Consider the following 14690-nt stretch of genomic DNA (forward strand, 5'->3'; position numbering starts at 1 on the left):
AAACAATCAACCTTGAAATGTATCATATAGTATAATATATTTCCGGTGTTATTTACAGATCTCCTTGTTTAGTACAACGAACCAGACATGCTGAAAAGGTAGGATTTTTCCAGTCCTCTTTTATACGAAGTACAATAAAAAAGGCACATAATTATTCACCATAGGAGTTGTGCACCAGTCCAAAACTTAAAGCTAAAAAGCTACTCATCAGAGAACTCTCTTTATGAGGCAGTATTGGGATGTCTCCTTTGAACTCGGCATAGAAAGATCTGTCTGTCAGTTCCTCTAGGAGAGCTTAAGGAATCCACTTTCTTGTTGTGTTCTGGTCTTCACAAGATTTCCAAAATCAAGAGAAAACTCTCGTTAAGCTTTCCGCATCATCTGCTGGAGCAAGGAAGAGTCAAACAGGGCATGTGTGTGTCTGCTTTCCTTTTTCTTCTTTCTTTCCTTGGAATGCCCAACTATGGAGGACTCTCGAGAGCCAAGACTTGTTCAAAATAATTTGCTTTAAGACAAATGCCTCACAAGACATGGCACACTGAGCAAGGAGCAGGAGAGGCAGCTCAGCCCCACAGTCAGTGCCGACCATGCTTGATCCAGTTTCTAATCATCCATTTCTGCCCCGAGCACCTCTGTACAACTAATCTGAGCCCAAAATTTGCATCCTTTGACATTTCCACCTCTAGACAACGGCCAGTGTCTCTGCTGATGATTGGACCATTCTGGGGAAAAAGAAAAACAAAGGGAAAAGAAAAAGGATTAGAGGAAGGAACACAAAAGGTGAACAGAATAGAAGAAGCAGATCTGTAAATCCTTAAAAAACATTGTAAAATGTAATTGCGTATAAATCAAGTGATAAATGCCTGAGAAAGTGCTAGAAATTCCTAGGGAAAGCTAGCTAATACATAAAAATTACCAGAACAATTCCTTGATAACTGTACATTTAGGAATTGCTGGGAAAATCCCCCCAGATCACTAGAAGATCTCTAAAAAGCACTGGCGAATCCCTACAAAGCCCAAGAAATAGGAAATCCCAGAGACTGTAATAATGCTTTTGAAAGTCTTAAGAATTATTTGAAGATTTCAGATCTTAAAAAATGCCTATAAAGGTGCTAGAAAAATTCTAGAAAACTTATAGATGCAAAAACTACTGGACAGTAAACAATTATAAGCATGCTCTTGACAATCAGGAGAGAAATTGAGAATATTCTAAGAAGGATAGGTAAAAATTACTAAAAAGTGTACCCTGAAATTTCTAGCAATAACGAAAGAATATTCCTGGGTAGCACATAATCTGTGGAAAACGTATCTGGCTATTTCTAAAAAGTACTGGGGGGAATTCTTATATATACTCTCTATACTCTCTAGAGCATCACTCCTCCCCAGCTGATCTCTTCAAGGCTTCCTGAGCTCTTGCACACCTGTGTGAAATCCCAGAACCTCTGTGCTGGCCTCAGGACGTCTTCACACTTCTTGAGGGTGGGTGTCCTGCCCTTTCCATCGTCCACCAGGCATTTGGAGTCGGGCAGGAAGGCGGTGGAGCCCAGTGGCCCCAGCTGCAGGACACCTTCCGAGCTGTAGCGGACAAGCTGGGAGAGAAAGGAGAGTTCCGAGCTGGTCAGGAGCCCTTTATGCTGCTGCACATCAGGTGTGCTGCACTGCTCAAGGGCAAACCTTGGGAATGTTGGTAAAACCTAGAACACGACATTCCCTTGTCCCACCCCTCTGCTCCCCACCACTCCCCACCCACTATTTCACTGCAAAGGGCAATCAAGTGAAGTGAAGTAATCAATATGTAAATCGTGCCCACTCAGCAGGAGTTGATTTAACAAGGACACAATGTCAATTTTGTCATGTAGTTTGTTCTTAAGAGCTCTGTTAAAGGCTATTGATAGCAACAAGTCTAATTAGTTTTTGTAAATAAACATTACTGAAAAAATCCAAGCATGCAACCAATAGCCAAAAATATGAGAAGAAAAAAAAGCCATGAGGGAAATGGCAGCAAATTTGCTAACATATGCTTCAGGTCTACATAATAAGAATGACACTCTGCTATTTCAGTTTGGTGTAAAGCACATTAAAGCAAAAATGCACAATGCTAATTTGGCAGCAGGCCAATACATTAAATCAGACTTATCTACTTCCCACTTCTGTGCTTAAACCCAGAGTCATTAAACTAGCATAATATTTTGCCCTTCTTACTCTGAAAGTGCAACAGCCAGGTGCCAAAAGACTGCAGAGTGGAGTCAGCTACATGGCTTGTGTGCTGTGAGTCTGGATGCTGCAGGGCGAGGATCTGAGCCACCAAAGAAATGCAATTACCACTCAGGAAATTCACTGCCTGTCTGGTCCTATTGCTGTTATATGGCTGAAATTACTTAACAAGAATGGGAAGGAAGGTCAGAAGTGCCTGGCATTTATAAGATGCCACTGACCAGTGTGTGAGATATCGTTAAGAGTCAATCAAAAAAACTCAAATTAGAGTCTGGCTTTCTACTGCCATCCTTATTAACCTCAGAAGAATCATGCTGTGAATAATCATTTCTTGCTGGTGGTAAAAAGAGCATGGTCTACTTGCTCCCAGACCAGATGCTCTTTGACATAGTATGTGTTCATTTTCCCACCTGCCACTTCTGTTCAGAGCAGCCATGTGAAGCACAGAGGTAGAAGAGAGCCTACATCAGAGAGAGCACAGAGAGAGCCACACGAGGATGCTCTGGGTATGAACAGTGCCTTTGTCATGGCACAGTCTGTACACACTAAATCAAGACACTTTTGGGGCTTTTTTTCCACTCTCAGGTTAGGAGGGACATGTGTAAAATAAGCTCAAGCAAGCAAAGTAATTCAAAATATGAAGGGTCTGCCAGGTCAGACAAATTAATTTTGTTTTTTCACATAAAAAAGGAGATAGGAAAAAAATAGAAATCAACATTTTCTCTTTTATTTATTTATTAGAAAAAAACCCCAAAAACTTACTGTATAATTCACACTTCTATTCAATGGGTTTTCAGCAGAGTAAAAATGAACTGCAGGTTTGGCTAAAACACTGACCAGAAAATCTGTTCATCTTGAAGTCTTTATTATCACTCTGTAGTGCCAAAAAAACACCCCACAAGCTTGTTGGCTTTGCCTTATGCAAATAACGAGGACCACTGTTTATAATGGGCTGTCTGCTCTATAGGATAGGATTGATTTTCCTTTTTGAGATGAGCAGCATTTTCTGTACTGGTATTTAAATGGTCTAAAACATTCTTTGCCATCAGAATCTCAGTAGCATCACAGTGGCCATGCACTTTGTTATAGAGTAGCCTGTCAAAGCAGAAAGTACCAGTTCTGCTCAGGGTTTAGAAGTGGAAAATACATTAACTCTATTCTAAACTATCTGCAGTATTGAAAGTGGCAGTTTGTGTTACAGCTCAAGAGGGCCAGGGATGGCTCAGTGCAGGAAACCCTTATCTGTACAATCTTGAGACAAATAGAACAACATGGGCTTAATTTCCTGAATCTGCACTTTCTGTCAAGTTTTTATGGCTGTTCCAACAGTCATGAAAACTTAGGCTTATTCCACATTACAATAGAATTCTAAAAATAACCACCCACAAAGAATTATCTCAGTTCAGACCATATTACATAGGAAAGCTGTAGTGCCTGCTTCTGCAAAATCAGACCAGAAATTAAGCTTCGAGAAACTACAATATGATTAATAAAATCTCCCTCCAAAGAATTCCTATCTTAACTTCCTAGAGACAACATGAGGTGTGAAAATGAGCATTAAAATAAGTTGCTTATTTCTGCAGGCTAGAAAGCAGGAACTGGGATACAGCCAATTAAAACTATACCTCCTGCGCTCAAACTTGATCTTAAGTGTCACTAATGTACCCACAAAGAAATAATCCCTGAATTTGTGTTAGGACTGTGGGTATGATACATCATGTCAAATCCATTCCCAGTGTCAACCAGCCAAAATCAAATTACAAAGTCCCCTTATATTAAGAAATATTAAATCTTATTAATTAAAAAAGGAATCTGTGCGGGTTTTGATGGGCTGAGATCCTCAGGTATCCACATACTCCAAACTGCAAGTTGCAGAACAGAAGCACACTTTTATACATCATATGGGGATGGACCTGCACTCAGCTTTTCTCTTTTATCTGGGAAGAGCTGAAGGATTCAAATGACACTGAAGCCAAGTGCTCTATTAAATACTCAAGATCTAATCCTGATGCCATCTGCTATACTGATATAAGATAGGATAGTTTTTTCTTCAACATTTAGAAATCTGAGCAGAATGCAAAAGATGTCAAAGGTTGTTTCTGAATGCCACCATACCTGGATCAAAAATAGTCAGTGCTGCTGCCTATGGAATATGATCCTCCAGTAATATTAATGTGGCAGCTTTAAACGGGAGGATTTGACTTCAAAACCATCAATTCCTGCTAATTTCCAGTCAGGTGAAAAAAAGCACCAAATGATTACAGGTAATTGTTTGTAGGAAACAGTTATTGGGATGGGCCTGGTAGCTTTCCACACTGAATTTAACCTCTCTCTCTCTCACTCTTGCTCTCCAGGCAAAAGGGAATCTTTAATGGTTCTTCAGTCCTGCAGTTAAGACAAGCTGTCTGCTGACACAGGGACCAAAGCAGCAAGTGAGGCAGGAACCCCAAACACCCTACATCTCCAGAGCACCTGTCCCCTCAAGGCAAACAGACCACAAGGTATCAAACTTCCATGTTTGTGCCAGAATCCCACCCAGTGCTTCCCGCAAGTGGAGAAACCACTTGTTCATCCATCCTGCTGCCCTGCACGCCAGTCTGGGCAGGCACAGCTCTACCCAGCAAAACTTCAAATGTCTGCCCTCTAGCAACAGTTTAAGTAGAGCCTTTCATCTCCTCTCATTCCTCTGTTTGTGTAGCTGCAAGCCCCGGCAATCTGAGCACGGAGCTCTCCCTTCCTTCTGGTTGTTCTCAAGGCACAGGGAGTTCTCTCTTCCCCAGCTGCAGTGCCTCCCCTCTCTCTGCTGTGAAAGGAAAAGGAGGGTGGAGAAGGAGGATGTTCACCGTGGCCCTTCTATCCCAAGATGTCATTTCATTAAGTTCTCCTCACTTTCACATATCGTATAATCAGCTCCACATCATGGCATTCAAGACAGACTCTGAGACAGTGAATATTTCCACTGTAGTATTCTGGGGCTAAGTGCTCTCAGATAGCTCAAAACCTGCATGACCTGTAACTGTTCTATGAAGCTTCTAGAACAATTCATTCCAATTTTGGGGGTGTTGTATCCGTCCTCATCACCCCACCTTTTTTTTTAAATTTATTTTACCACAGAAGTGTATAGAACCACTGGGCTTTGCAGCTGATTGTTCAACAGAGGCCACACACAGAGGCAGAGCAGTTCAAGGCTCCAAATATATTCCTTTATTTACAAATCTTCTGTAGCCCTGGACTGTTTCTCCCAGCAGTATTTGCAAACAGTTTTTTTCCTGAAAGCCATTAGACTCAAACTTCAGATCCAATGAGCACATATAAAAGGGACACTACTTTTCTGTAAAATAGGTTTTTAAATCGACTCAGTCTGATGCAAAACTCTGTCTGGATTTTCTTAGCTGTTAGCTTACAACGACTTAGCTCAAGACAAACTCATTAAACCAAATTGATGTAAACTCAGGCTAAATGCATTCCAGGGCATCCATAAAAGAGCTTGTCCCTGCTTAAATAAAGAAATTTAAAAGCTGATGTCATTACAAAGACATGATTTATCTTGGTGAAAACTGATCTTGAAAATTCGCATAAGGAAAAGCATTTTGTTCATGGAGCAGTCACAGTGGAGTGGTTTTATTTTGCCACTGTAATGCAGAACAGCAACAAAACAGAAGGGTAAGACATGGAGAAAAGAACATTTTATCACAGATGAACAGTAATCTTGTTCCTAACTCAGCTTTCTTTAAACACCTGTCTGACTTGGGTGGGTTTCAGTAGAGCCACGTATACACTAAAATCACTGGTAATCTGCTTGTCAGAATTGAAGAGTATGGAAAACAAACAAGGCAGTAGCTGAACAGGGAGAGGCTTTCACGTTGGTAGGACATATGGACACCAGTGATAACCCAACTGGGGAAAGTGAGTTCTGTGTTTATATTAATTTATATTCAATAGGCATGTACAAATAACCCAAATCTCAGCTCAGTAGGGGTATTTTATGTCCTATGCTTGAGATTAAAAATGTCAGAAATGGAAAGCTAAATGCAGCAGACAACTATGCTCACCCAGGCTGATTAGAAGAGGGGCTTTAAAAATGTTTATTTAATATATTAAAACACTTGCTGTCAACACCTTTCATGCTATGTGCTTGAATATCCTTGATTAGGGTTTGTGCAGCTGTGGTTCTCACACTGAATTAATTTTGTAAATTGTGGTGAGATGATAGAAGTTTTCCAGCTGTGTAATCATTAATTAACTTGGCTGCATTTGAGTGGCTCCAACCCATGCTTGTCTGTGAAATACTCAACTTAGATAAAACATCACCTCCATCTTCACTTGGTGCTTCTTGCAGAATGAAAACTATTTTCCTGTGTTTTTGTTGTTTTGTTTGCTTGTTTTAAAGGGAAATGGAAAAAATTCACTATAACTTATGCCTTCATCTATTTTCCTCCTGTAGTCAAAGCCTGCTCTGTGAAACAGGAATCTCAGAGGCAAACAAGTAGGTTAAGGACTTAAACTGCAAAATAAATTACAGTCAGAACCATTTATTTCATTACTCCTCTAAGTGCTAGCACTCTGATAGAGATTAGATGTTGCTACGGGGCTTTCTGGAAGGACTTAAATTTGCAACTTTCTGTTCAGATTAGGATGGAGCAAGAGACTGAACTCTCTCTGAGCGCCTTGACATCTCTAACGAGAGTCTTCTTGAGAAGCTAATTTACATCTAATTAAGCAAAGCTATTTTGTTACCTTATTCAAAGGCTGCTCTTTCCACTTCTACTAGGAGAGTGTCAGTCAAATAGTCCATAATGATCCTGCCAAAGGTGGACATTGTGCCAGCAGGAATTACTGTCTGTCTCACTTTGCCTCCCTGGTGATGAGCAAGCCAGGACTTCCAATCAATATATGTATGACTGAACCTCAGATAATTGTTAAGCCTGATAAGGTCAGAGTTTATTTACACATTAGAATGTTCACTAAACGTAGTTTTGATTCAGGTGCTACTTCAAAAGAAACTAGAACTGCATTTCAGAAGAAGCTCAAGTCCTGGATTTAAATAATATCCAACTTGTATAAGTAAGATCACTACGAGTGTGGAAGGAAGAAATGTAGTTTAAAAATCTCCATACATCTGTAAGAAAACAATAATATGTACAGGGACTGACCAAAAAAAAATAAAACCTTATATTTTAAAAAATTCTTAACTTATAGAATATTCTTGATTCCCTTTGAAGTTGATGTTAAACATGTGCTTAACATTTTGCCTACTCAGGGAATCAAATCAGCAGCTTGATAAATAATTTCTGCCCAGGAGCCTGTTGGACCAAGGAACAGTTAAATTAAAGAGGTACCATGAATAAGTCATGTCATAACAAGAGGAACTGCTCACTCACACAGACTACCTAAATTAATTTATCTTCAGTGGAACCCTGTTATTTAAACAAAGTAATGTGATCCTTCTGCTTTCCTAACTGGCAACTGCAAAGTATAGATTCACATGCTGGACAACCTTTGAAAAGGCACCCAACAAGACTGGAATAAAGCCAGACATTTGCCTTTGCAGCTCAGGAATTTCACTACCAAACTCAACCCAAATACATAATTTACTCTTTGTTTCTTCTGAATATTCTCTAAGTTCAAGGTTTCTCTCTAGTGATGGGATTTCCCCCATTTACCTGGGAGGACATTCCATGGCATGGATAAAGGATGGCTTTGTCATCCTCTTCGGCCCCCTGGTCCAGGCAGTAGCCGCTGGCTTTGCTGTTCCGCACCTATAACCAGATCAGAACGAAACAGTTCAGTTGGAAATTAGCCCCTATTTTAGTCCAGTCTAGCTAAATCTCAGCTGTGCTACAGCTCCTGAAACAAGCGCTATGCAAAGCTTCTCTCTGAGAGACACACGTTTCTCCTTCAGCTATGACAGGGTGCCAGCAGTGAATCTCCTCCAGGAAAAGACATTATTTGGACAACCTGCTGTCTGTACACACCTTGGGTCAGAGTTATATTTTTGGCAATTACTCAAGGGCCAGAACTTCCTAAAATTCACTCTAAGAAACCCAGGCCAAGTTTTGCTCCAAACTGCCATTGCGTAAACATAAATTTTGACAACGGATGTTGAGAATGTGGTTTACAAACAGGATAGGAGCTACCCAGGATTGGTGTTGGATGTGACATGTTTCTGTTTCTTCCTATTGCTGATATGCAACCAAAAACCATCTGAAAATTTTTTATTTGAACTGAAAATATAGTACACTCTTTTGTACAGAGGTGACATAAAGCACGCTTTATGAAAGGACAAAGGTTCAGAGATCCAAGGAGGTAAAAATTCCTGTGCTTCCCCAGACAAGGACAATTTACAAGTCTATAAAAACTGGGATGGAGCTCTTGTGAAAACCCTTTCAGCCTTTCTCTTGAGGCTGGAAGCATTACACACATATTTTGAACATAGAAAAACTTTAGGGATATCGTAAACAAGAAGTTTACACAGACACCTCAAAAGACTCAACAGGTTAGTCTTGCTTTAGACTGTGAAGTACCTGTCCATACATCCATAATTTAGAAACAGCTGCTGCATAAGGAGTCAGAAAAAGAAATCAGTATATAATCCTTCATATTATAGTGTACAAGCATAACAGGGAATCCAATTGGATAAGGGGGCTCACCAACAACCAAATTTCAGGAGATTTATTTTATGGCTTGGGTGTTATAAAGGCTAAAGAACATGAAGGCAGCTTTATGAGCTGGCTTTAAAAAAATAGGAATTGAGTCACTAGGAAATATATTTTTACTACTGTTTCAATCTGTTTCACATCTACTCAATACATTTCTTTTCCTTGAAACTTACAAAAATCCAGACATCTTTTCCTCCAGGAAAATAATCAGAAGAGAAAGTATTTAACAACAAGCTCGATGTCATTTAGGATGAACCCTAAAGTGAGACTGAAAGGGACCTAGGTCACTTTATACCGGGTAAATACCTTGTATATTGGCTCTATCTTATTAAAAATGTTAAATAGTTTGATATTTGCATCACTGAACTTCCTCAATTTGACTCAAGAACCTTCTATGTGACAGCTCAAGAGGAACAAACTGTTTTAGAGCCCAGATTGCTCAGGGTCTGGTATAATTGACACAACATTGGCACTTCTGCCAATGTTCTTCACTGTTAACGACCTTCGAAGAGCTGACAAATACCAACAGCTCCTCTTGAATTTACTGAACTCTCAGTTCCTGACGGGGATAGTTATATTGGGATGCAAAGTGATATCATGGAATGAAAATTGCACTTTGTATCAACGTCTCAAGTGCCTGACTTATTTTTATATGAAGTCAATCAAATGGAAGAGAAAGGAACAGTCTCCATTTAGTTATCTTGTAGGAAAATATATTGCCTTCAGATTTAATTGCAGCTCATGTAGACAATTATTTTAGCTCTGCTGACCACTGACGTTTTCTTTATGATGTCTGTGGCACCTTATTTGGGAAAATGATTGCCTCAAACTTATGTGTCAGTATTTTAAAATGAGAGCCAAGGCGGCTGCATGTCACTGTCAGTGAGGATGACTTCACCTGCTGCCCTCCAACGAAAGGAAAGGGGCTTCTCACAGCCACCCTCCTTAGTGCTGATTAAAAGGAGGGGAGGGCATTTTCGTTGCCACTGCTGTGCTGATGTGTAAGTGCTCTGCACGTCCTGACAGCCAGCTCTGAAAGGAGAGGAGGGCTCGGGTGCAGCTGTGATGTGCTCCCAAAGACGTACTGTACCTCTCCATAAGTGACTGTGTTATTGTAAACCCTCATCTCAGGGTACACGTTCTCCAAGTACCACTTAAAGCTCCGGCACTGCAGTCTCTGTCGCAGAGCAATCCTTTCAGAAACGTCTCCAAAGTCAACTCCGGGGTTCTGCAAAGCAGAAAACGAATAAAGAAATCTCACTGCACTGGCTTTATGGTTGCTAATCTTTACTGAAATCAAATTGGAGTTCATTTTGTTTACCAAGCTGTATTTCCCTCTCCTCCTTCTTTTGTTGTAAGCAGCAGCTCATCAAACAGCTGCTGTTGAGTGCAGACAATAATTATTAATGAAAGGCAGCGGAAAAAGGAGCATAAAGAACAAGCAAAACCCAAAAATAAGTCAAAATAATAAGAATACAATTAGAATGTTGTTACTTACAGCAGTTCTAAATGTCTGCAATCAATCTTGCAGCCTTTCAGATTCATTTAGAATTTAGGCAGTAATTCTGATCTAAAATACAGCAGCTTGGTCATGCTTTACTCCAGTAAGAGATTTGAGTATTCAGTAATGTAAATGATGTCAGAACAGATCTGTTAAAACTTCAAAGCAAAGCTGCTCAGAAAGTCATTAAGCTCCACTAAGCATTCATATGGACCAGCATTCAGTTTTCACTAGAACTGGAGCTCATTTGCAGACTTGAGCCATAGAAGGCAGTTAAACTCAAAACCTTTATAATTCTACTTCAGAATTTAATTCACGTTTAAATACAAATCCCATGAAAGACACAGACTGGAAGATACAAGTTAATATGAACAAAGTCAGCCATTTAAAACTGGCTGGTTCTGAGTCAGAGTCTGTTGATTTAAAGTGTTATAAATCATCACAGTTCAACATTAAGACAGTAAGAGTTACCCCATCCAAAAACCTTTCCCGACACTATATTAATCAAATGGACTGAAACTGGGGAGTTTTGCATGAGATCTCTCTGAAGTGCCTTGTGCTTTTCCTCCAGAAGAATATCTGTACATCTTACAGATTGTTTCTAATGCAGGGTTACAAGACAGCAGCAAATCTTAGCTCATGGTTTATTAAGATCCCAAACAGATGCCTGGTTTTCAGGAGAGAATACAAGTGTAATACTGAACAGGTTTTCCTATTTGCCACATAAAGAGTTTGCTGTGCTCACTGCTGCTTGCTGCTGCACGTTCTGTCAGGAGCCCTCAGCACAGCATCCATTCAAATGAATGTTAATTTACGTAGCACTTGAGGCTGCGTGGAAGGAGAGCAATCCTCTGAGGCACTCAGTGCAATAAATCATTCAATGTAAGATTCCTTTATCACTCAAATTGTTGAGGAATAAATCATAAGTGGGGACGTACCAAGTATTTGGTTAACTGAAATAAAGCTGTGCTGACCTCCTGCTGAAGGTTATAGGAACATGATCTTGCAGGTGTGCCAAGACCATCTGCTGATCGAGAGATACATTATGGACACATTCTCGATAACCTCAATAATCTCAAAACAACTGAGTTGTGAAAAAGACGGTGGGAGTTATAGATGAGTTAATTTGGATCAGTTTTGTGGTATGGGAAAATGAATGTGTTTTACCTGCCTCTTTTCTGCCCTATTTAAAATGAGGCAATACAGTGTCCTTTTTTGCAGTGCTGTTTCTACACAGCACAAGAGCAGCAAATTGAGCAGCAATGAAAAAGCTGTGCTCACCCTCTGTGCCAGCTGCAGTCACCATGGGCAGGTTACAGTGTGATGATACAAGAATGAGGTATCCACAGGATTTACTTTGTGGATATATTCTTTTTAACCAGTTAGCAAGGTTTCTAATTTCCCTGCAGAAGGCTTCTGTGATGGCTTATGCCAGTACAGTACTTCTGTCATCCATACTGAATACTACAGTGAATAATGTCATGAACACTAACATCAGCTTCCTTTTCCTGAGAGCTAATAGGCTTATTTTTATGTTTTATCAATCAATCAATTTATTTTATGGAAAGAAAATTTTAATGTTCAGTATTTCTGTTGATTTTATATCTTTTATTGTAGATGTGCCTGGGCTTTTTTAAAAGCTCTGCTGTATAGCTCAGTGCAGAAAACTGCATCAATAAGTAATCTCAGAGAGATTAAAGGAAATCATATTTTGGTGTAAATGCTTATTTAAATATCATCTTTTCTCAGAATTCATTTGCACATGTCATCAAGCAAGCACATTTACAGAGGTTCGTTTTTCATCTCCTAATTGAAAACTGACCATTTTAGCAAGTGTATTTTATGTGTGCAGACAGGGCCAGAATGCCCATAAATCTTTAATGGACACTGCTCTGTTCTTCCTCCTACCGTCACAGAAATCTTGTGTGGAAAAAGTGATGCAGTATTGCCTTTTGTTAAGGCAAAATAATTCTCAGCAATTACCTCTTGAGCCAAAAGAAGTCACCAAAAACACATTATGGAGACCTTTGCACAGAGAGCCCAATATTGAACAGCAGTGAGCTAATTTAGACCTGTGAGAATATCTGACATATTCAGAGATCCCGTGGACAAGGAGGAAACATTGCTCCTCTAGGTATGTGTATTTAAAAAACTGTAAGAGGAAAGAACAGAAATGGGTGTCACTTATTAACTAGGTACCAAAGCATGACTAGATGATTAGGACAGACTAAATCTAATGAAGTCTTTGACAAGACTGCCATGACTTTGATGAACTTAGGTCATAACTGAATATTCCCAAAGGCACCGCTGGGTTTGCGTATTTTCCGGTTCTGAGAGGAACATTCCTGTTCCAATTTGCTTCAGCTCGGAGCAAACCCCTGCTGTCAGGGTTAACTAAACCATCCTTACCTACAGATCAGTGGACGTTACCCCTCAGCTGCTCTCCCTTTGCCCCTTCTCATGAATAATTTGGGTGCAAACACAGCCAAGGAACAAAGCAACAGCCAGATTCCACCTGGCTGGGATATAACATAAAACTCTTCACTGCAAGAATTATGCTCAGTGCAGATGCAGCATGTGATACTAAGCATACTTACAGAACAAAGTGATAAACTGAACCTACAGTTTATCTAATATTTATATTACATGGATTCCTAGAGGCCCCCACAGGCCAACTACAATTTGTATGCACAGTGAGAAGCAGAACGTGCCCACATTGCACCTCTCAGCCTGTGGACAATAAAGCTATTTAATGTGCGATTCTTTTATTGCGTTTTTTATGCTGGTGAGGTCTACTGAGTATCACGATGAATGATGATATTTATTTATGGACATTTCTGTTGTCCCCACTGTTGTAGCATATGAACACCTCAGAGTTTAACAGCACCCCAAATTAATGACTTCTGGGGTAGCACATAAACCTGAGACATTTTGCTCTGGTTAAATTATAAATTTGTGACACCGCCCACAACAGTCTGGACTAAACTTAGATGGAGGAAGCGAGTTCACATGGCAGAACTCTCCATACCGAGCATGCACCAAAACACTTTCCCAAAGCTTTGCACAGCTGTACTAACACCCTTCACTCCAAGAGCGAGTTAGGAGCAGCTACCCACAGCTCTGCCTCTGCTCAGCACGGAGCGTGAGCTGTACTTACTGCCATGGGGATGTTCCAGGCCATGTACACGTGTGACTTGAAGTCATCCATCCAGACCTCGGCGGCGCGCAGGGCGTTGCGCTTTGCATAGTAGTCGATGTCGTTGTTGTAGGGCTTCTTGGTGCGCTCGATGTGCGCCACGCGGGAGCAGGGCAGCACCTCCATGCTGCCCCCGCACTGCCACACCTGGGGGAGGCACACAAAACAGCCACGTGGCTCCTTTTTCCCCTCTTCAGAGGCAACACAAGGGCTTCTTTGCGGGTGCTGCGGGTAGAGTGTTTGCTAGTCGGAGGTGAGGGCCAGTGAAGGGTTCAAAAGGATCGCCCAATCTACCATTGCAGCTGAGTTTGAGGGGGATGCAGACGGCTGCATTAGGTACGTAAGTTTAGAAGCCATAAAGAGACAAGTCCTTCACCATAATCTCACTGGTCTTGGGACCATCAGGCAGAGAACAAATTGTGAGGCAGTAACTTCTGCCATGGGTGCTATTTTAAACTAGTGCTACTTCAACAAAAATCAGCTGTGTCATCTGGCTGTGTTTGACACATGAATGGGGTACTAGAAAGGGCTCTAAGGTCACCCCGGAGCCTTCTCTTCTCCAGACTAAACATCTCCAACTCTCTCAGACTGTCTCCACAGGACACCTCTCATCATCTTGTCTCTCTACCCCTGAGCTGATGAAAAGGGCTAAAAGGGGCTGAGTGGAGACTGTATCACCCAGCCTGCCCAGACACCATGGAACCCTCATGGTGTAATTTTCTCCCTGATGATTATTTACTGCCTGAACTTCATGGCAGAGGACAACGAGGACTTGTCTCTTTTCATCAGCAAGATTTGGAGTGATGGAGAGTGAGGGAGGTTCAGCTCCCTCAGGTCTGCACCTCATAGTAGAGTCTAACTGAAGTAAGTGAAAGATATTAAAATATAAGCAATAATTCAGTACTTTCCAAGGTTGTCTTCTACTGAGAATAAAAGCACATTTACATACAAGACGCATTCCAGAACTGTTCTGGAGCAGTTCTCCACCAAACCTGCCTTCTCAAGGACAAAGATAAAGTGCTTGGGAAGTGGCAAATAAAATCTCCTGTGCTCTGGCTTTTTTTTTTTTTTTAATACTATGTTAGGTAATATTTACATGCTGCTTTCCAAACAGTTCTGT

At 40.7% G+C, this 14690-nt stretch overlaps 1 protein-coding gene across 1 annotated transcript in view; it reads right to left on the reverse strand.

Moving 5' to 3' along the window:
- Positions 1–575: 575 nt before the first annotated feature.
- Positions 576–14690, reverse strand: part of GALNT9 (polypeptide N-acetylgalactosaminyltransferase 9) — a 123839-nt gene continuing 109724 nt past the window's right edge. Inside the window, exons 7-11 of the mRNA XM_062504501.1 lie at positions 13532–13717; positions 9964–10101; positions 7878–7973; positions 1422–1589; positions 576–722 (exon numbers count right to left, since the gene is read on the reverse strand). Coding sequence (XP_062360485.1) covers positions 576–722; positions 1422–1589; positions 7878–7973; positions 9964–10101; positions 13532–13717 — 735 coding nt within the window. The remainder of the gene's footprint in view (positions 723–1421; positions 1590–7877; positions 7974–9963; positions 10102–13531; positions 13718–14690) is intronic.

Source organism: Cinclus cinclus, chromosome 17 (genome assembly GCF_963662255.1).
Source record: "Cinclus cinclus chromosome 17, bCinCin1.1, whole genome shotgun sequence".
Lineage (NCBI taxonomy): Eukaryota > Metazoa > Chordata > Aves > Passeriformes > Cinclidae > Cinclus > Cinclus cinclus.